The sequence below is a fragment of the Brienomyrus brachyistius genome, chromosome 15 (assembly GCF_023856365.1).
Source record: "Brienomyrus brachyistius isolate T26 chromosome 15, BBRACH_0.4, whole genome shotgun sequence".
In the NCBI taxonomy this organism is placed as follows: domain Eukaryota; kingdom Metazoa; phylum Chordata; class Actinopteri; order Osteoglossiformes; family Mormyridae; genus Brienomyrus; species Brienomyrus brachyistius.
Window position 1 is genome coordinate 4,337,292 of NC_064547.1, and position 21,655 is coordinate 4,358,946.

A 21,655-nucleotide genomic window follows, 5' to 3' on the forward strand; every position below is an offset into this window, starting at 1 on the left:
ATCTAAATCTAACAGTATTTCTTTGTTCTTTCCAATACACTCTTACTTTTGACGTGCCCTTTTCTTTATGTACTTGCAAATTATTGGCGTTCTTATTGTCTGAACTTTTATGCATCGTTTTTGCCGATAATGTCGTATTATTCCGTTTTCAGTCACCCCTGTCTCGCTACAGTTTTACAGCGATTGAATTATACCGACGACCACGCGCGGGACGTGCAAATGCAGTATACTGAGCGACACTTTATTTAAGAATATTATCGTCACCAACAAATTACCCATAAATTAATGTAAATTAATATACAATATAAAATGGACTTAATATATGACGTTAAACAGTATTGAAACATGTTCGTATTAATAACATTTTACAGCTAATTCGATTTAAAGTTTTGCTTTCATTTCAGACCTGTATAACAGTTCATATTCCCTAGTAAAATAATTTCTCTTTATAAAAGATTAACAAGAATGCACCACGGTCACCATACACTGTAGGCCTACAGTATTAACACTATATTTAAGACACCATTTAGATTTGCGGTGTTATCACGTATTTTTATATATTTTTTTTTCCTGTCCTGCCATCGGGCTACTTTGTTTGGTTAATATTTGTAAAAGACCATTTGGGCAAATGAATTGCACCCCTTTCATCTGTGTGGTTGTCTGTCGGACACACGCGGAAGCAGGCCAATTAAAAAGTAAGGGATTGAAACACGTGGTACTAGGTCACAAATTCGTAAACATTATCATAATTGTAAGAAAATGAAATGTGTCACAATTTCATGAGGTGAACGCATTCTCAGACATGCGCTCACTTCCAAGACATTTTGAAGTTGGACGGTAGGCCTTGGTGAATATCCCGGCTGCTCGCCCAGCCCTCCCACCTTCTAACCCTATGCCTAATAATCAGCTGTCAGAAACACCCTACATAGCAATTTAACAATTTGCACAGAGCTCCACAAAATAAAAGACGCTTTATACCTCCCCCATTCTAAGAACATGTGCTTGACCAACTCTAAAATGGATTCATCGGCGTGTTTTCTGCACTGCCGCGAGTTCCCGCTGCCTCTTTTGTACATGTCCCGAATCAACACAAGCGAGTTGAAAGCGGACAGCCGAGCGCCTTGTAAGTAGATCGCTTTTCAGAGGCAAATGTGTGTGGCTTGTAGCGGAGGAGACCGCTCGCTGGGTGCCCATTCATGCCCCGGGGAGAGGGTCTTCGGAGACAACATAAACAAACGGCCAGAAAGCCGCATTATCGTGGATTAGAATCCAGATGAAAAAAAGAATGCTATTACAAATTAGCACTGAAACCCCAAGAGATCGTGGGTATCCATGTAGAACTCTGACATTCAATTACAGGTTTCCAAAGGCTGCTGCTCCTATTCATTTAGCCATTCTTATTCGTCAGAATATAGTCGATTATCATCCCCCCCCGAGAGCCACAGAAGAGACATTACATGCTCACTGTTCCATAATATCAAAAATACATTGCGCGTGAGAGTTAACGCAGCGCGAACATCTTCTAAATAAATACTCATCGGTTTATTCGTTTTGACAGCGATTAATATAATTGGCACCACATTAACATAACATTAATTACAAGTGATAATGTAATAGTCATATTTTTATTGTTTAAACGTTTATACTAGCTCGGCCTGTACTTAAATGTCCAAATTCAATGTCATGACATAAACAGAGGAAAACAGTAGACATAATAATATATGAAAAGTATTCAAATATAGGCAGTACTATAGAAGAAGTGCACGGTATACCTTCTTAATATAGGCCTAAGTAGATTACGTCTCTTGAAGAAAGGCACGTCTCGATTTTAAAATCCTTTCTTGTGAAATTATTTTTGAAAAGAAAAATATGCGTTTTCGTCTAATATATTTGTTCCTTTATGTCTGGTCCCCTGTTACATGAGCGACGCATTGGAGAAAGTCTATGCAGGAGTTTAAAAAGTTCCCAATAAAAGATCCCAACAACGCAAAGGTGGAGTAATTTGCCAGTTTAAAATGCCCTTTCTTTTCTGAGAAGCATAAATATTACCACACACAGGCTGCCGTAGTATAATGAAAACAATCCACTCTTTTACCTGGTGCAATAGGCCAATAATAAGCCTATACGATTATTGGGTAAATAATTTAACGAAAACATGATTTAAAATTCACAAACATTTATTTGTATTGTCTTTACAGCAAAGACAAATGACATTTTATTAACATTTTAAGAAGTTTTTTGTCTGTCGTTCTTTACAAATAACATATTTCACAGATTTTTTTATTGAAATAGACAAGACCCTATCCACAACAGTTGAACAGAATGAGAGGTAATGTGCTTTACACCAAAACCACATAATTGTCTATTGACAACATAGAACAATTATAATTACAAATTCACCAAACACCGCTGTAAGGAGAGCGGGGGAGAGTGGCAAAGGTTATGGGTCGTATTTACAGCCCCCGTTTTCTCTGTCAATGTGCTTTAAAACAATTAAAAACCTGAGAATTGTCGGTCTCGGTATGAACAGTGCTTTTCACAAACTAAACCAAAAATATAAAACGATAATAATCTTAATAATAGTTACATATCTGCAGGATGCTACTTTTCTTTTTAACTTGGGGTGTTGGACATACGGGAAAAGTTAGTTAGTCACTCCGCAAGTCTGCGAAACCTTAATTTGAATACGATTTTAATAAGCGTCTCCCTTTATATTATACATATTTACATACCATAAATATATTTAACGCATGTTTATTTTTATTCTATGACGATTAAGAAACACGTGTTGAGACGAACAAAATGCGCCATAGTGTCGCAAAGAATATTATCCTACCTTCGCATACGGTGATAGAACCTTATTGGGACTTAAAGAAGTTCTGTGCTTTTTGTTTTGTTGTCGATTTAGAAGTGACAACCGTTAATGTTTGCCGTTTTGCTGGAAAAAGTCTGCGCGCTGGTCGGTTGCAACAGCGTTTCCTGGGAGAGATTCAAGTGGTTAGAGGCAGATGCGAGTGCAGGAGTCAGCATAGCCAAGATCTGTGCTTGGCTGCCCGGCTGTACAGAATAAGGGGGAGCCGGAGTGTTGGCTGCGCCGATTATGTTGTCTATAGAGAAGGAGGGCCGGCTCGGGGTGCTAGAGTTCACTTTCAGAGGCGCTAGTCCAGGCAAAGTCGGACTAAGCTGTGGGTAAAATGGCTTTCTCAAGTCGGACCCCACAAGTGAGGGAAGAGAGTGTGGTGAAGGAAATGTGGCCGGAGTAGGGAGTGCACACTGCGGGTTCTGGAAAGGGATTGTGCTTCCCGGATGGTGACCGTGATATGGGTGATGGGCATGGAAGCTCTGTAGCTGGAGACCATAGTTGTACCCGTAGGGACCGTACCCAAAGCCCGGCAGGAACCCCCCAGGGTCCCTGAGGATCTCATTCGACTGGTGCCTCTTGAAACGTTTCCTCCTGCGCAGGAAGCTCCCATTGTCGAACATGTCGGCCGACTCCGGGTCTAGGGTCCAGTAGTTCCCTTTTCCTGGATTGCCAGGCTCCCGAGGAATTTTGACAAAGCAGTCATTGAGAGAGAGATTGTGCCGAATCGAATTCTGCCAAGCGGGGAACTTTTCCCGGTAATAAGGGAACCTGTTGCTGATAAACTCACAGATTTCACTTAGTGTTAAGCGCTTCTTGGGACTTTGCAGAATCGCCATTGTAATCAGGGCAATATATGAGTAAGGCGGCTTCACCAGCGTGTTTTTTCCCGATTTTCCTCCAACTAAGTTTCCTCCGCCAGATTCTTCTTCTACCCCAACACGTTCTGTCGGACACCCAGAGTTGCTCAGGCTCGGGGAAGAGGCGCACTCCCTGGCATTCTGGGAAAGGTTGTCATCAGAGTCATTGCCCAAGTTATAGTCGTGATGGTGATGTAGGTATTTCCCATCCTTACCTACAGATATGTCACCTCCAACGACATCGATGTCCACATCCTCGGACAAAGCAGAGTTGTCGGACATATCCGTCCCCAATGTCATCCTTAGGTGGTCACGCTATCAAGTCGCGTGTCTGCAGCTCCTGCACCAGAAAACGTTTGAATTCGTCGCTGTAGGTCGATTTAAAAAAAAAAAAAAAAAAAAAAAAAACACAGCAGGAAATCACTCTCTTCTGAAAATCCGAACAATTCCCAGTTTGGTCGCCAAGCACAAAGTCTTCGTTTGCGGTGTAAAAAAATGAATCACGAAGAGATCAAAAGAATCATTTTATAGGAAGCGAAGCCTTCTCTCTCCAGAACGTGGCCCCACCGTCTGAGCTGCAATGCTAGCATTGAAGTGGAAACTCAATAATCAAAATGATTTCTTGCAATAATAACATAAATGCAAGAATACGTGAATATAGAGGAATATATTTCTTCGGAGTCGTTTTTCTGTTTATGCTGGTTTGTTTAAAGAATGGTTTGTTTCTCGTCGTCGCCTAATTTAGTTAATTAATATTGTAATTTCTTCTTCCATGTGCATATATACATATACTGGTGTGAATATTTATTTTTTTGAGCACAGAGACGCTGCTCTCGTGTCCCGTGCGAGCCAAACATTCTCTCCCCTGCCGACTCTCAAAAGCATTTATTCAACTTGCGTTGTCACGTGATCCGCGTGTCACCGCTACCAGGAACTCAAGGAAATGAGGGAAAGATGTGAGAAAGGACAGGGAGAGATAAGAGAAAGAACCGTCATCACATTCCCAGTTTCGTTAATTGCCACCTCAGCAATAATATGACGTCTTGAAATTTACATAACATGTATTTGTAAATATGTAGTAATTAAGCAGGGAAGAAAGTAGCCTTTCAGGTTCCGGATAATAAAACAAAATGCAGAATACCACGCGTGAGGCATTTAGCTAATGGCCTAAAGTTAATGTATATGATTAATTGTCGATATAATAACGCGTAAAATAGCCTGTCGGTAGCGGAATATATACCTGTTACCGTATATTACCAGAATAGTATGATTACTTTCATTTTCCTCTGCAGTTACCGTAAATTGCGTATGATGTGAATTATAAATTACTCAAAAGAGCGTTCAGTATTATTAAATGTACCGTAGCAGATAAAAGTAAGATACTTAGATATTAATAATTATTTATTTTCCATAATCTATTAAATATGAATACAGATAGTCGTGCACTGATGTTTCCTCTAGCTCATCATCTGTTATTCTCTACAAGCAGGAGGGAAATGGAAAAAATACCAACTGATGTATTTTCCCCCCACTGTGTAGCGTAAAGCCAGGCCAACACCCACTTCTTGCTTGATTATTACGATATGGAAAAAATATATATGCAAAATTAAAAGGATTTTTAAAGAATAAATTTGACTACAATTGAGTTTTCTTCAATTCCAAGGAGGAGGCATAATACATACGCGTTTGCAAATTATCATTCGGTTTGCTTTCATGTGCTAAATAAATATTTGCTGAAGGCTGAATAAATTATTCATCATATTTTTTTATCATGGACGAACATAATTCACAATTGCAGGTCTTTTAATTAATAACCGTTTAAATTTATGGCATAAGCCTCGCGATAGTCTTTGAAGAAGGCCTTCGTATTTTAGAGACCATACTACAGCCGTATCCTTAAAATCACCATTATAACCATTATCATCATCAACAACAACAACAGCAGCAACAACAGCAGCAAGGTATTGAGCTGAGCCTGTTCGTTACTGACACTTATATTATAAAGTGATATGACTGGTGTGTGACTCTCCTCATACAGGCTAATTATTCTTTCAGAATTGTGGAGATTTACCGTATATCCAACGTAATTATCTCCAGAAAGGTATATGCAAATCACAGTCAATTCCCTGGTCGATCCAAAGAATCTTAACAATAAACGTTTTTTATTTTGCATGTTTATTGCATTGTTCATTATTGGTTTTTTTTTAGATAGTCACATGTCACCATAGACAATTACCTGCTTTCACGCGTCTTTTTCTTTTTCCTACGTTGTCAACCTGCATACCATAAATACGATTCTTTGCTCAACGGCAGATAGTGAATAGTCTGAAAGGCTTTCACATATTAATAAAATACGCCTATTTTTCCCCACATATTTTAATCAACCTGTTTAATGTTAGTCGGTGTATTTGTATGTGCATGTGTGTATGTAGATGTGCACGTTTGTTAACCAATGAAATATTACAGTTTCTTGCTAATAAAGAAGGACATAAATTTAGTTTCAGATTCTAACTACATATACTGTGTTCCGGCTAATAAACTAATGAGTGAATGGTGTAGGTCTAAGAAAGCTCTGTGAATAGCAAACAATTGTATGAAGTTACGCACTTTTATTGTGGCGTTTGTGTGGGTGCTCTTGTCTGCTTGTGTGTGTGTGTGTGTGTGTGCGTGCGCGCGCGCGCGTTGTGTCTGATTTTATTCCCTTTAATCGTTATATATTCACCCGACTCTTATTCTCCGATTAATTTAGTCGCATTTATTGTTTGAATTCTCGAAACATTCGACAATACAGTTCAGCTCATTTCATTATTGGATTTTGTTTGAATTAGACAGTATAAGAACGTGTAAGAAGTTACACTTTTAATGTGTAGGCTGATCGAATCTGACGCCAGACTTTCACGACATCTTCTCTTCAGAACACCGCAACTAATTTCCCCCCCCCCCCAAGTTATTTACCGTGCCGAAAATTTCTTTACATTTTTTATAGATTTACTTCATATTATAATCACAAAATGTATGTCTTGTAAGTCAAGACTGAACTTGTGTTTTCCCATAATTTCCGCATGTATTTAGTTTACATAAAAGACGCACAGACATTGATAATGATAGATACAGGCTGCTCCCGTCAGTTAGAACATGCGCAACAATCGAACAATCACAATCGAACTCTCTGAACACAGACTTCGACAGTTGTACCGTGCATGTTTTATAGCCCAACTCAAGCATATATACATTATGTATTTCTGCTCTCTACTTCTTATAACCGAACCTTTTATGGAAAGTTATACACAGGTGAATCATTATTATCATTATTGTCGTCGTTGTTATTTAATCCCACACCTCCGTTTCCCCATCAGTTCTAATTGTTTAGATTTCAAAATTGGGTCATTTTTTGGTGGTCCATTATATACCCAATGGTTTATGAAAACATCAGTTTAGTGGCTCAACTATAACTATTCGATTCTTGATGCTATAATAATAATAATAATATTGTTAAAAACTACATTAAAAACGGTCGACAAAAACAGCTTTCCACAATCACATAGTCTAATTTCTGTTACTAAGTCCTCTTCTAGTTCCAGTGCTTCCACGGGGTGTTTGGCGGACGCGGCTACGTAACTTTCATGCTTTAGACGGGCACCCAAACAGGTGTCCAGGAGGATGGCCAGGTCACCGCGGGTCGTGATTGGCTTTCTATGTTACGCGCATAAACACGATTAAAAAACACATTTAGAACATTAACGCCGAGCTTCCACGGCGCTTATTGGTTGTAGTCAAAATCACAAACGTCAGTTAGGATAATTCCAGAAGTATGCAAATAAGAGGATATTTCATGTGTTCTAGTTCTGGCCTGCAGGGATTTGAGAATGGCTCCGAATTTATGAATGTAGAGAATAAATTTAGAATATATACTTAGTCCGCATTGCAAATGCAATTACTGTATGTTTTTTGTTTGGTAAATGGTAAATTGTTTAAAACACGATTATTAAATCTAAGCCATTGATAAGATATTACATTATGCTCGATGGCTGATGCCTACCACGGAGCGGACTCCAAAACAAAGCAAACGGACCATTTCGAAAAGAAGTAGAACATTACATTATCCGCACAAGATACCCAAACGTTCTCAGAAGATAGCCCGTACACAGGACTGTTAGAGCCCCCTTTGGTCAAAATGTAACGATATATAACTAGTAGTGCAAATTTTTGTCACCAACGAAATTTACTTTTCGTTGAGCCTCGCGACACTATGCTTTTTAAAACTAAGCAGTATATTTAACTCTGCTAAGGTACCACTCTGAGATATAAAGCAATTCAATATTTTATAACATCATTTCTTAATTTTCAAATAGCCTATTTGCTGCTACACCTTCGAATAAGTCATACTTGAGTCTTATTTGCTGTGCGGTAGTTCTGCTTTTTGAAACGAAATATGTTATAGGTGCAGAGAATAATAAATATTTAGATTTGCCTTCAAAAAATTGGACGATGTAATTGCTTAGGCTCGATGGCCATTAGATATTATGTTTTTTCCATGAAAAGACGCGAACATTACGCCTCACCCTACATCTGTGGCTAATATTTAGGTAAATTATGTTTTATTTGGATTAGATTTCAAATACACAAACACTACGGTGAAAAATTCAAATCTTCTCATTTTCCTTCAAAACAAATCTATTCAAATTCGGTGTTATCCGTGGATGACAAATTAATACGGTTACGCCAAATAAAAACCATTTTAAAGTTTCGTCTGACATCTAGCGACGAAGAAAGGAATCAGCAAAAAAATAAAAAAATCAAGCGATTGTGAAAGAACGCAGCACACCAGCAGGTGTCAGTCTAACCTTTTCGTCCGGGAAAAATCCCAAAGCACATGAGGATGTCGAAGGACGAGGGTCACGCTGCCTGCTGGAATAACCTATATAATCTTATGATCACAATATGCGTATTGAACTGGAGACTGCTGTTATGATCACTATCCCAAGTTGCTGGGTCTGATTCTAGTTATGTATATCCTGGAGTGTCGGCCAGAACACCACTTAAGGCTCAGGGATCCTGACGAATGTTTATTTTAATTCCAGTGCAACGTCCTTTCTCCAGGTTTCACATATACAGGTGCTGATGTAGGTGCTTGGGCGCGCGCGCGCGCGTGCGTGTGTGTGTGGTCTAAAAGAAACAAAAATATCGCAAGTGTACACTCAGCAACTTCCCATAACAATGTCAGCTTACAACCATACATGGACATAGCGATCTCTCTTTTGCCGTAAAATCGAACCTGCATGCTGAAGTTAATTATACTAACACAGTATTGCACTGCATATGCCCCACGTTATACAATTGTAATCCCTCTCCATTTAAACGTTAACAGAGAATATATGCATGAAACTCACGTTTGACATACAATTATATTTCGCAACGCGAAAGAAGCGCATTTACTAATTACTTTAATGATTATAACAGAACGATTGCTTAGAATGACGAATAACCACTTGTATAATGAAGGCGCAAATACAAAGATAAGTAGACTCAATATTTGTCTTACCTTTTGGTCATTTTGGTCACACGAACAGAATGAACTGGCACTCGCCGTTATCCCCGCAATTAACTTTAATGAACGGAAATAAAATGGAGATCGCAACTAATTTGCGCCATGCGTGCCCACGTACTACCATGGAAACAATAAGCTAATGGCTGCTCCCATGTAACATTATAAATGGATTAATGAAACCAGCTAAATAAGAATTTCAATTACTAAATACTTAACAGTCGGGGGCCTTTTGTACACGTATTACAGACGGAAATACACGTGAGGATGAGTCATAATATTGTTATTGTAATTTAAGTAACGTGCAGGGTTTGATTCTGTAATTCTGCGCTGCCAGTGACCCCTTCTCACCGTAAAAGGCCAACAGCTGCGTTTGGCGCACTGACTGTCACTGGTGGCATGTCATCCTTTACGTGCATTGTCTAGGAAAGGAATCGACGTTTGTGGTATCATGTTATCAGTGTATTTTTCATCAAATGTGTTACATAAATAGCGATTGAATCAAATAAACTCTGCATAGCTCATGGCGCGTTCTGACATGTCGGTTCAGTTCAACTGGGCAAAAAAGAATGAATTTCAGAATGTGCATGACGTTGATTATTGTGCACAGCATATCACGTGATCAGATTATATCGCATTGATTTGTTAATGTGTTCTTTGTGATTCGAGATTTAGTTTTGTGCGCTTGGTCGATAGGTTGACATTTTTTCATTTAAGTCTTATGTAAGAGATATTTTATATGTCTAAAAACAAATGATTCGTATTTCTCACCTTAGCTGTACGGATATGGCAGTAATGTAACCCAACCTGAAATGTATTCTCATCATTTTCTACTCACTATAGTCTGGATTTGTGTAGTGATTCCGGTCTTTAGAACTTACTAAAAACGTCATCAAAATTATTGCATTTTGGCCAAATTATCCAATAATTAATATTATGTCCTTTGTGCAAAAAAAAACGATGATGGCGATTCATTGTTATAATACCGGACTGCAGTTTTGCAAGGCGTTTATTGCTTTTTTATAACATATAATGATAATAATAAAAAACAGAACTCTGGTTGCAAAATTAAAACAATCTACATTAACGTTTTTATGCATGTTAAGCTTAGATGATAAACGTTTCCAACACATCTGTTTGCAGTTCGCGTGAAATAACGTTTATGAAAGTCTGGGGTTCCATGAAAATCGTCCTGCTTGACGGCAGCTCATTTAACAACAATGAACCAGTTATAGGAATATCTTTTAAAATCATTCAGTTAGTTGTACATGTTTCCTGCTAACTTGCAAGGCTACCATTTCCTCTTTAGATAAATACAGTGAAAGTACTGAAATGCCTTGTCTGAAAGAAAACATGCTTGATATATCCAGGTAGCCTATATTAAGTAAATTTTAGATGACATTGGGACATTTTTTTACGTCAGTCATACACATGATAGTAAACGGAGAATTATCGGATTTCACCGCTTTATCAGTGTCGTGGAAAACGCGAAAGATGAGGTTTCTACTGTAAGTCTATAAAAGCTGCCTACATATATCGCTCAAATCCGGACGCGAAGCTCGCCGGTCGCATGTAAGTGTTGTTGTAGGAGTTCATGGTGGTACCGGGAAGCCCCAGCAGCTGTTCTGTGTGTTCAGCGCAAGAGCCAGAGCGCACAGCCGGCAGAGAGAGTCTGTTCCCTGCGTAATACACCTGGGAGCCGCCCGGGGAGAAGCTGCCCTGAGTCATCGTCGGTAGATGAGGAGGAGAGGAGGATGATGGATAAGAGTATGTGGTCGCAAGGTTTGAAGACATGCCGCCGCTGCCTCTAGTCAGCACAGTTGCGTTGGGGTTTACAGTCTGTGACTGGAAGCATGATGAAGGGTCGGGGCCGCTGACTGGGCAACTGGTGGACATTGTACCTAACTCTCCACCGCCCAAGGCCAATGCTTGAGGGCTGATTTCTCCTACTGGCCCGCTCTGCATTATTGTTTGATGGCTGATGATGTTGTCAATGCTGAACATTCGGTGCTGTCCTTGGGTGACCCCAGCCGGGGCTGGGTAATGGTGCAGCACTGCCGGGGGCTGCGAACCGTAGCTCGTGCTCATTCCGGGATACAGTGTGTTGGTGTAGGCCGACCGACCCACAGGTGTCGGGGTGAAGGCGCTTGAGTTCTGCATGTACCCTGGGTAGGTGCTCACATCGGTGCGCTTGAATCTTTTTCTCCTGCGTAGAAAACTCCCGTTGTCAAACATGTCTTCAGCTGCAGGATCCAGGGTCCAGTAGTTGCCCTTCCCCGGTCTACCGGGCTCCCGTGGGATTTTGACAAAGCAGTCATTAAGAGTTAAATTGTGGCGAATCGAGTTTTGCCATTTCTTTGAGTTCTCCCGATAGAAAGGGAAACGCTCCATGATAAATTTATAGATGCCCCCCAGAGTGAGCTTTCTTTCGGGAGAGTTGGCGATAGCCATGGCTATGAGGGCAATGTAGCTGAAAGGGGGTTTTCCGCGCTGCACCGGTCTTTTCCTGCGTCGGCCTCCCGAAGGGGGTAAGTGGTCGTCAGAGTTACCCAGAGGGACTCCTTCTTCTCGGTCCGTGTTGGGACTACATCCCCCAGGCTCAGACTTGATCAGTACTCCGTCTTTGGCCCGAGTCTGAAGCAGAAGCGGTGGCGGGGCCACTGGGGACTCCATGCTGATGTTAGAGGACACCCCTAAGGGACTCGCTGCCTCGGCTGGTGAGTGCTCTGACTCTGCCGTCATGTTGCACATGTCCGAGTAGTAAGAGAAGTTTGCAAGATTCATAAAAATCTCGTTGTTGTTGTTTTTCCTTGCGCAGCTTGTTTTTTCCCCTAAAATACTAAATATACGGAACGATGCCCATGTGTTTACCCGCTTACTCTAATCTCTCAGTCCAGCCCCCGGTTTCCTGCACCCTTTCTGTCCCTCTCCGTGTCCTGTGCCAGGTGTGTGAGCGGCGCGCGCTCTTATAAGGCCGACCTTTAGTGACGACGGCGGCAGTAGGCGAGCCCGACCCGTCAATTGTCAGCAGGGCTGTCTTCTGATGCTCAGGTACCTGTTTATCGTTATTCTAGTATGTTTATATACATATATGCATGGATGTGTATAATGTACACTGAATCCATTAAATCGTCTGAAGCATTTTATTGAGTATTACCGCTTGCATAATCTAGACAATGTGAATATCTGCTTTAATATTTCAATAATGTGTCAAAATGTATATTGTATAAATGAATTCTGGCGCATGTATTGGAAATATATTGATGTTTTTCAATTAGTAATGTTCATGAAAAATATAATGTTTAAAATATATTTAAGATCACGCTATCCTGCTTTAAGATGCATTTATAGATAGGGTATTTGAAGGATTTCAGGGCAACATTGAGTTCTTAAATTAGCGAAGATAACTTAGGAAATGAACGGAACAAAAGGCTTAAAGATGTACAGGGGTTATCTAACTTAGGGTTACGCGAACAGACTTTCAGCCCAATTTCCCCGGAAACCTCCTGGGCTTCTTATATCGTTCTGCCTCAGGTATTCGCCGTAAATAAATACTCTAATACAGGGAGTTATTATTTCGATATTTTTCGATTACGAATATCAGAGTCTTTTTTACATCGTTAGTAACATAACAGCTGAAATACTTGCGCACACACACACACACACACACACACACACACACACACACACACACACACACACACACACACACACACACACACACAGGTGTTTCAGCCTTAACTCCACCCACTCCACCCGCCTGCATTTACCACTCGCTACTTCCACATTTCCCCCATAACTGTCTCAAGGCTGGGTTTTCACAACAATCCCTTATACACTGTAAAATAAAAATAAGCATCAGTGCTTCCAGATTATGGCTTCAGCGTAAACTTCGATAAGTGCAACGTTTTGTGTCTTATAAGTGCGACTACAATGGTCGGTTTAATTGGGATGTGGATACATACAAATGGGCAATTCCATACAATATTTCACAATATGTTTAACTGGAATTACACTGGTAATGCAAGGCCTGTGTTAGGATTTCAGATCCACAGCAGACGTCCTTAATGAACCTCCTCAAAGGCGAAAAACTCAGAGATCTTACTGGCACTGTGTTGTAAAATAAGGGAATAAGGGAAGTGTACTGAGAAGCTGGGCATGCCCTCAGACCCGAGCCCGAACTGGAGCTAATCTCTCCCACAGACCCACCATCCTGCACTCAGAAACCATGAAGGCTTCACTGGTGCACCATTCCAGCTAAGCGGCCACAGCACCCCATCTAACCCCCCCTCCTCTGACCCCCCCGAGCCGGGTCAGACGCACTAAGCCCAGCGAGCTGCTCACACTCGGTGGATAACAGCTTCGGACAGGCGTGGGATTGAGGGTGTATCGGTGTGGGATCTGCCCCCCTGCTCTGCCAGGTCAGGCGGGACAAACAGGGGCTGTGGCCAGGAAGCGACCGTACAGCCCCTGGGGGGCTGTGGCCCCACAATAATCCTCACTCCCCCCCCCCATCCCCCAGGCACGCACCTCCCAACCTCACCAAGTCACTCTGAATTATGTCTTTACCTGTAATGCCTGTACTGTGTGCTGTGAGTGTGGCTGGACCAAGAACGCCTCAGCCCTGCTCTACCCTTCTACTATTCCAATCCCAGTTTGATTTTATTGTAGCAATTCAGTATGTATACAGTACTGTGCAAAAGACTTAGCCAGACAAAGAAAATGTTTAAAGCTATTTATCTAGGTACTGAGTGTATATTTGCTCAGAAAAAAACACACCATTTAACATTAGAATATATATAAATGAACTGTAATAATAAAAATAAGTATTTCATCCATTCTCCAAAATGATATCTCCTTATATGCCTAGATAAACAGCACTCCAGTTCCCAAACCTCTCCCCAGGGTTACCCCAGTCACTATCATGTCAGCTAATTAATTAAGTAATTAATTTAATTTGTTAAATGACTATGAGGTATCGATTAGCCGAACATGGTGCGTTAATGGCCAATTAAATTATGCATAATTTCCTTCATCAAACAATTCAGTTGCAATAAATCCAGCTTTTTGATGAAAAGTTTTCAACCAAGTATTGCAATCAGTAATGTCACGTCAAAATTAATCTGTGATTCAGTCACTGTTTGTGATTAGAGAAAGTGATAATTAAATGTTCCTCCTAAGTGTGAAATGTGAGAATGTTTGTATGATTCCTGTCGCAGTACCAACAGGTGTCACTGAAGATATCTATGCTCACAAACTGCAAGACAGACAATACTCATTCAGTTATAAAAGTTTGTATGATTCCTACTGCCTCGTGCCTGTAGCTTCCGGGATGGGCTGCAGACGCCCGCAACCCTGAAGGATAAGCGGTTTGGAAAATGGATGGATGGATGTATGATTTCAATTGCTGCAGCACCAGGAATCAGTGATAATGTCAGTACTCACCAATTCCTGCACACAGCACACCCCTTACATTCTATTCAGTTGATTCACAAAACTATATTCCAGCCAAGGTCTTGCAGAATAACATAACTGCATTCAGATACGTACGTTAGAAATGAAGCAGAATTGTTTTTACGAGAACTAGAGCCCTTGGATGAATCAGTTTTAGCTGTTTGGATGAAAGCATTTCAGCTTCAGGGTTGATATATTCGCACACGCTTCATTAGCTTCTAGGTACTTGCTCACTTGGTGGGACTGTCTGGGGTTGTTGTGAATATAACCTGCTGAACTATAATGGGAGTATTTTAAAAATATGTATTTTAAAATATGTGGCATCTAGTTTCCGGCTGAGTTCTTCGTTTTTATTATGTGAGGGCAAGTCTGGGATTCAGAGGTCAAGGCTGGAGTGAGGAAGTGTAACTTTTTTACGGTATAATGACCAAGGCCAAACTCACGCACAGGCTGACCCGGGGGCCACAAATGAGCTTTTTCCCGGGTGTTACGGCAGCAGTTTATACTGTATAGGTGGCCCACCCTCCCCTAAATTGGGCCATGATATTAACACAGCGACAGTGTTATTACATGCACTGCCTAGGTGAACTGTAGAATATTCCTCCTATTAATGTCAATGCGTAGGATTTAAGTCTGAATATAGTCGTTCGTGTGTGTGCGTGTGTGCGGGTGAGCGGGTATACCTTACCTTATGGGGACACAATGTCCCCACAACGTGATGATATACCCGTTTTTTTCCCTTATGGGGACCAGTTTCCTGTTACTGCAATGAAAAAACTAAAAATGCAAAAACTCTTGTATTTTGCTTGGTTACTTGGTTATGGTTAGAGCTGGGTATGGGTTAAGGCTGTCATAGTTAGCGTTAGCATTTTTCCCATAGAAATGAATGAGCGGTCCCCATAAAGATGTGTTTAGCCGACATCTGTGTGTGTGCGCATCTGCCCTGTAATGGACTGACATCCCACCCAGTACGTTTCACCTCTTCTGCCTTGCACCCTGGGCTTCCCAGTATGACTGTCTGAGACTCTGTAATGCATGAAGACTTATGGAGAGTGGATGGATATGAGGTGCTGCGTTACTCCCCATACGGTTAAAAGCGCTGGAACGTTTCTTTCTCTTTCTTTCTCTCCCAGTTTTCTCTCCATCTTCACACCCGGCCGCGTCTTTCTCAGGGCTGAGGGAGCCAGAACGAGAGAGACAGAGAGAGTTGCTGAGTAAACACTTGGGACTCATTCATTCGCATAGCGGATCCAGGGGGGGGGGAGGGGGGTGGACTGTAAGGGGGGGGGGGCCATGAGAAAAAGCGGGGGAATGAAAGAGCGAGGGAAAGTAAGAGAGTGAAAGTAAGAGAGTGAACGCTGCACCCTTTCTTGCTCAAGCTCATCAAGTACGGGCCAGGGCTCCTGAAAAAATGGGATTATGTGAGGACCGGGCCCTCTGGGGCCCGCTGGCTCCACGTTGCCCTGGCCAGCACGCTACACTGCCCCACCGAGGCAGCCACAGCCCAGTCTCTCACTCACACACACACACACACACACACACACACACACACACACACACACACACACACACACACACACACACACACACAGATCTGTAATCATATCTTTGTGGGGACCACTCATTCATTTCTATGGGAAAAATGCTAATGCTAACTATGAACCTTAACCCATACCCAGCCCTAACCGTAACCATAAGTAACTAAACAAAATACAAGAGTTTTGGCATTTTTAGTTTTTGATTGCAGCCACAGGTTTTTTTTTTTTTTTTTAAAAAGAGTTTACCCTTGAAGGGGTCAGAAATATCAAAACAACAGGTTTTTATCACATTGTGGGGACATTTGACCACAGACATACACACGCACATACTTAAGCATACTTATGCATACATACTTGTGCATACATACTTGTGCATTCCGTGTTACTGTTCTCACAAACACACAGATGCAAGCACAAACTCTAGCAAGAATCCTAACAGAATCCTATGTTAAAGTGATGTTGCTGTTGTGTAGCTGTGTGTAGCTGTTGTGTAGCTGTGTGTAGCTGTTGTGCAGCTGTTGTGCAGCTGTTGTGCAGCTGTTGTGCAGCTGTGTGCAGCTGTCGTGTAGCTGTTGTGCAGCTCCTGCTCCAATCCTGCTGACACCTGGACTTTCACTGGAAGCTGATGCCTACTTGACACCTTGACAGCATAAATATTTCTAATGTGCTATTTGCTTCAGTTGCACATCACTCTGAACAGAAGTGCCTGCTAAATGTATAAATGAAAATATGTGCAAATAATTCTGTGTATTATGCAAGGTCTATGTCATATATACACTGTATTTACACCATTTAGGATACATTTGATTACAACCACATCTCACAAACTCTCTCACAAAACACACAAGCCCCCCGCCCTGTATACATGACTCGCTTAAAACCCATCGCCCCGTAAAACCCACTTCTTCACTCAGACATTACGGCTTCTCAGAACTTGCAGAGAGTGTCTGGTTTATTTTGTGTCGGCCACAACTTTTTTTGTGGTTGGCGAAACGGCTGGACAAAAATGCCGAACGTGTCATACTGGCTACCCCCCCCCTTCCCAAATCACTGAAATTATGATCCGGTAAGAACTTTCTGTCAGAGATATTTGGACAGTGCTGGGGTTTTGCAGTCCATGTGCATCAACTTCCCTTGTTTTCTTAGGCCTGTACCTCAGGCACCAGGCACTTACTGTACCGGCTTCAGCACTTTATCTTTGCTGTTTTTCCTTGGACATGCTCCTCAGGATCAGAAAGTCCCGGAATTTTAAACCTGCCTGCCTCATTTGACAGAGACATTCCAGGAACTGACAGTATTCACCAAGGGTAGCTGCCTCTTACCGTTTATTATATTTGGTAACACTTGTTTTTAGTTACATGTTTTCAGTAAATTATAAACACATTCATAGCAAATAATAATACATTCATAAAGCATTATAAACACGGATATAAATGTTCCTAAAAAGGCATAACACATTACAGTCATGCTCATTATGCATTATAACTGCCTTATGAAGCTTTCGTCTATAATGCACTATAGATACCTTCATAACGCATTATACTGCTTGGTATAAGAATTAAGGATGCATTGTACTGCATTATAAAGTTATATGTAGTGCATTATAGACGAGAGCTTCATAAAGCATTCATAATGCATAATAAACATGGCTATAATATGTTATGCCATTTGATATATATTTACAGCCATATTTATAATGCTTCATGAATGAATCATAAAAGTGTTTATAAATTACTATAAACACGGCCTTCCGTAAAGTATTACCTTATATTTATGTCACTAATACTAATGGAAAATGGTCAGAGGCTGATCAGCAAAGGTTGGCACACTGAGATAATAGCAGAACACTGTTTCTGCCCAATGTTTCTGGGACTGAGAGCAACTCCTCCAGCCACTGCAGTCAGGCAGGCGTGGTGAGCATGGAGTCTCCGCCCATCATCCGAGCTCCTTACGGCGTGTGGCTAAGTGGGAGAGCCCCCTACCTGCTGACTGACCTGCCTCTCGCCCCGTCAATGTGCTGTAATACACGGCTTCCCCGAATGACCTCACGGCGCCGGGACGCCCCTGAAACACTGTCACAGATGTTCCAGAACTGGATGCTGCTGTTTTCAGATGCAGCTGGATCTTATAGCCTCAAGCCTTTTTAAACACTCCCACCAAACACATGTGCCAGGCAATAATATTTATCCACAGAATCTTCTCGGAGTAAAATGGCCGCCATTAGCTGCCATTTTGTATTTAATTATATAACAGTGTAGGTTTAGTATTGAACATATCTCAACATAATTTAACACACAATTACAATACAATAAACTTTTATAACTTTTTTTTTAGCATAATGCATAAGATGTATTGAAAGGATAAGTAAATAAATACTACACTTTTTGTGGCTTAGTTGGATTGAGTGAAATGTTGAATCCCCATAAAACTTAACTGAGAAATTATGGGTGCCATTTTCCCCCCTCCCCACCCCAAATGATCCATCCAACCATTTCCTGAAACCGCTTGTCCTATTCAGGGTACATTTCATTAAACATTGTACTTGTATAACTGTGTTTGTGACAAATGGAGGATCAGAAATAACTGTGTTTAGTATCCCTTTGGGAGCCAAAGACTACAATTGCAATTAGTTGCAAAATTATTTGTCAATGGACTTTTGTCACGAAACCAGTAAATTTGAAACATTTTTACAGAATTAAGCAAGTGTCCCAAAAGACCTTCTGTACTGTCACTTTCACGGTCAAAAAGCAGGAGATGGAGTGAGAATGAGGATTTGTACGGAAGCACTGCACCACACGCAGCATCACACGGACGCTTGGACAGCCAGACTCACGGCCTCCCGGGGCAGCAGGGGAAAGCCGACCTTCCAGGGAGGTGAGGAAGAACCTCCAAAACACAGCAAACATGAAGCTAATACACACTGCTAAAGCAGGGAGGCTAACAATGGCGTCGCTAATAACTTAATGCATGAAGAATCCAAACTCAATTCCCTCCCTCCCTGTGCTCTGGATTTAAGTCTCCTGGGTGTGTCACTTACCTGCCTAAGGAAACGCAAACAAGTGTCCCTCTACTCAGCCAGCCGTAAGTCCTACACATTCCCAAAGAGTGGAGGGGGGGGCGTGGGGGGAGGGGACAGGTCACCTGGTGAGGGGGGACCGGTTTTTCCATTTCTACCTCCCTGCCAGCCTCGGCTGCCATTGTTGCATCTGCCGGTCAAGACCGGTTACATTTCTTGTCGTTGTCCTGGACGGAGGCGCGAATTCCTAAAATGTGTCGCGTCTAGCCAAAGATTCCTGGTGGATTTTGTGGACAAGCGGGCGCGACTGTGCCAGAGGAGGAATTCATTGACAGGGAGTTTATCCGACACCAACATGGAGAAAACGCCAGCTACTTCGGAACCATTACTACGAGCGTAATTCGTGCAATTTCACAAGCGAATCAGTCGAGAGGCGATGGGGGTACGAGAGTGACATAAAGCAGTCGCGGAGAGGTCAGCCGGTGGACAACGTGAAGTACGGAGAGACAAGAGACTCTTTCACCCCCACACTACCCTAGGCCTCCTCCCACGTATCTCCATCTTTCACCAGGAAACACCCGGCCCCTTTCAAGCAACCCCACATCAAATCTCGCTCCATCCTAAATGACAGCTCCACCACTCTCCACACATTGATCTTTTGTCTTTAGCATACATTTCTATTTTTCCATCCCGCCATCATTGCAGCGCTACCTCCGTACTACCCGACACATCTCTCCATGTTTCTGATCGCCCCAATCATCACTGTTATAACAGAGCGCCGTGCTCTTCTTAATCATGCTGTAGATTGTCTTGGTGATGAGTCCCGGTGTTGATAAAAGCCAGTCTCACACACACACACACACACACACACACACACACACACACACACACACACACACACACACGCGCCGAGGGCTAGACTAGTGAAATTTCATTCAAGCGGAAAGGTCAAAAGACGTGATGATTACAGCACTGGGTCCACTCACCTTCTGCCCGTGCCTGCAGACAGGTCGTCGGCATCCAGGTCACCTTCAGAGGGCTTCCAAAGTCTCCCTCAAAAAGGAAGGATGGCAACTCTGGATTAAAAGGACCCAGTCTTTTGTACCATAAACACAAAGCTGCATCCAAAATACACTGCATCCGACATTTTACTCGAGGCCACTATATTGGCCTATTGGCTAAATGTGTTATTTAATGAACTGTACTTACAGCAGATCAGTCATCTAAATTCAGAACCATATTACTGTATTCCATAACAAAGCAGGTACTTCTTCCAATTTTATCAGAGAGGTTTCCATCTGGGTCTCTGGATCAGTTTCAGTTCAGTTCATTTTTATTGGTTTCACTTTCTGCATGATTAATTATCGCCGGTTCCCTGATTATCGCTCCATCTAAATTCCACAGTTTTCATTGGTACAGCATTACAGTATCAAACATCCATCAAGCCCCCACCCCCTTCTGCTTTTTCATCCGCCACTAGTTAACTTTGAGACAACAGGAGCGGGAATTCTGTTACACTGTAGTTAAAACGTGTTTAAAAGTCACGGCAAAATCAATTAGACCCTCTTTGAAACAATAAAGATTTTATCAAGATGTCTACTACTGTGAACGATACAAGTAACATTAGTGTACTATAGAGTATATTTATGTTCTGTCTAAGCCGGTTCTATGCTAGTCTATGTTTGCACTTAAATAACAGTATTTATGTCAGAATATCAATGGAATAGAGGAACACAGACGCACACATGTAACCTTATCAAACCGCGAGAGGAATGCAGCCACTGCTTGAAAGGAAGCGGCACAATGTGCTGGGGGTGTTTTCCCAGCCCCGCGGGGGGATTACTGGCTCATTTAATTGTTCCATTAGGAGGCAAACACAGAGATGAGCGGGGAGCTGGACGGAGACAAACCCCAGTGTCTCTGTCTCACTCACCTGCAGTTAAGTCCTCTCCACACTCACCGAGTGAGTGACCAGACAAGAAAGGTGGATGGATAAGCCACCTCGCCCCCACCCCCTCCGTCTGGCTCAGCCGGGACCCGGCTCAGACAGGTTGGGTCTCCCTGCATTAAGACGCGAGTACTTAGGAAGGCAGGTACCTATAGCACACAAGACGGGACATTTCAGACAAGAAAACAGGCTAAGTTCCTCTTCACATATGCAGCAGAGCTCTGCCCACAAAACCAGAACCCAGGTCCTAATAACAGCGCCCCCTACATCTGCAAAAAAAGTATAACCAGAAATAAAAATGATTGGACCACACATTTAGGCATCTTCTCAGTAATTTTAATCGATAAATTACACCTCCGACACCACAGAAAAAATGTCAGAATCACAGCTCAGATCTACCGCGTGACACCAATTTAACATTCGTCTAATTTAGC

General features: G+C 42.0%; 2 protein-coding genes across 4 annotated transcripts; both read right to left on the reverse strand.

The window, feature by feature from the left end:
• Positions 1-2,159: 2,159 nt before the first annotated feature.
• Positions 2,160-9,415, reverse strand: foxd2 (forkhead box D2). 3 transcript variants are annotated; one of them, XM_048977591.1, is made up of 3 exons: positions 9,263-9,415; positions 3,940-4,088; positions 2,160-3,861 (listed from the first exon to the last, which is right to left on the reverse strand). In XM_048977591.1, the coding sequence occupies exons 2-3, from the start codon at positions 4,018-4,020 to the stop codon at positions 2,905-2,907; spliced, it is 1,038 nt and encodes a 345-aa protein (XP_048833548.1). In that variant the 5' UTR covers positions 4,021-4,088; positions 9,263-9,415; the 3' UTR covers positions 2,160-2,904. The 3 variants fall into 3 exon arrangements, with proteins under 3 accessions (XP_048833548.1, XP_048833546.1, XP_048833547.1); XM_048977589.1 differs by having other exon boundaries at positions 2,160-4,088; XM_048977590.1 differs by having other exon boundaries at positions 2,160-4,060; positions 9,263-9,313.
• A 937-nt stretch (positions 9,416-10,352) lies between these two features.
• Positions 10,353-12,774, reverse strand: foxe3 (forkhead box E3). The gene has a single exon (XM_048976852.1). The coding sequence runs from the start codon at positions 12,047-12,049 to the stop codon at positions 10,793-10,795; it is 1,257 nt and encodes a 418-aa protein (XP_048832809.1). The 5' UTR covers positions 12,050-12,774; the 3' UTR covers positions 10,353-10,792.
• Positions 12,775-21,655: the final 8,881 nt, after the last annotated feature.

Coding starts and splice junctions, on each gene's coding strand:
- foxd2 (XM_048977589.1), bottom strand. CDS start 4,020: ATGACATTGGGGACGGATATGTCCGACAACTCTGCTTTGTCCGAGGAT.
- foxe3 (XM_048976852.1), bottom strand. CDS start 12,049: ATGAATCTTGCAAACTTCTCTTACTACTCGGACATGTGCAACATGACG.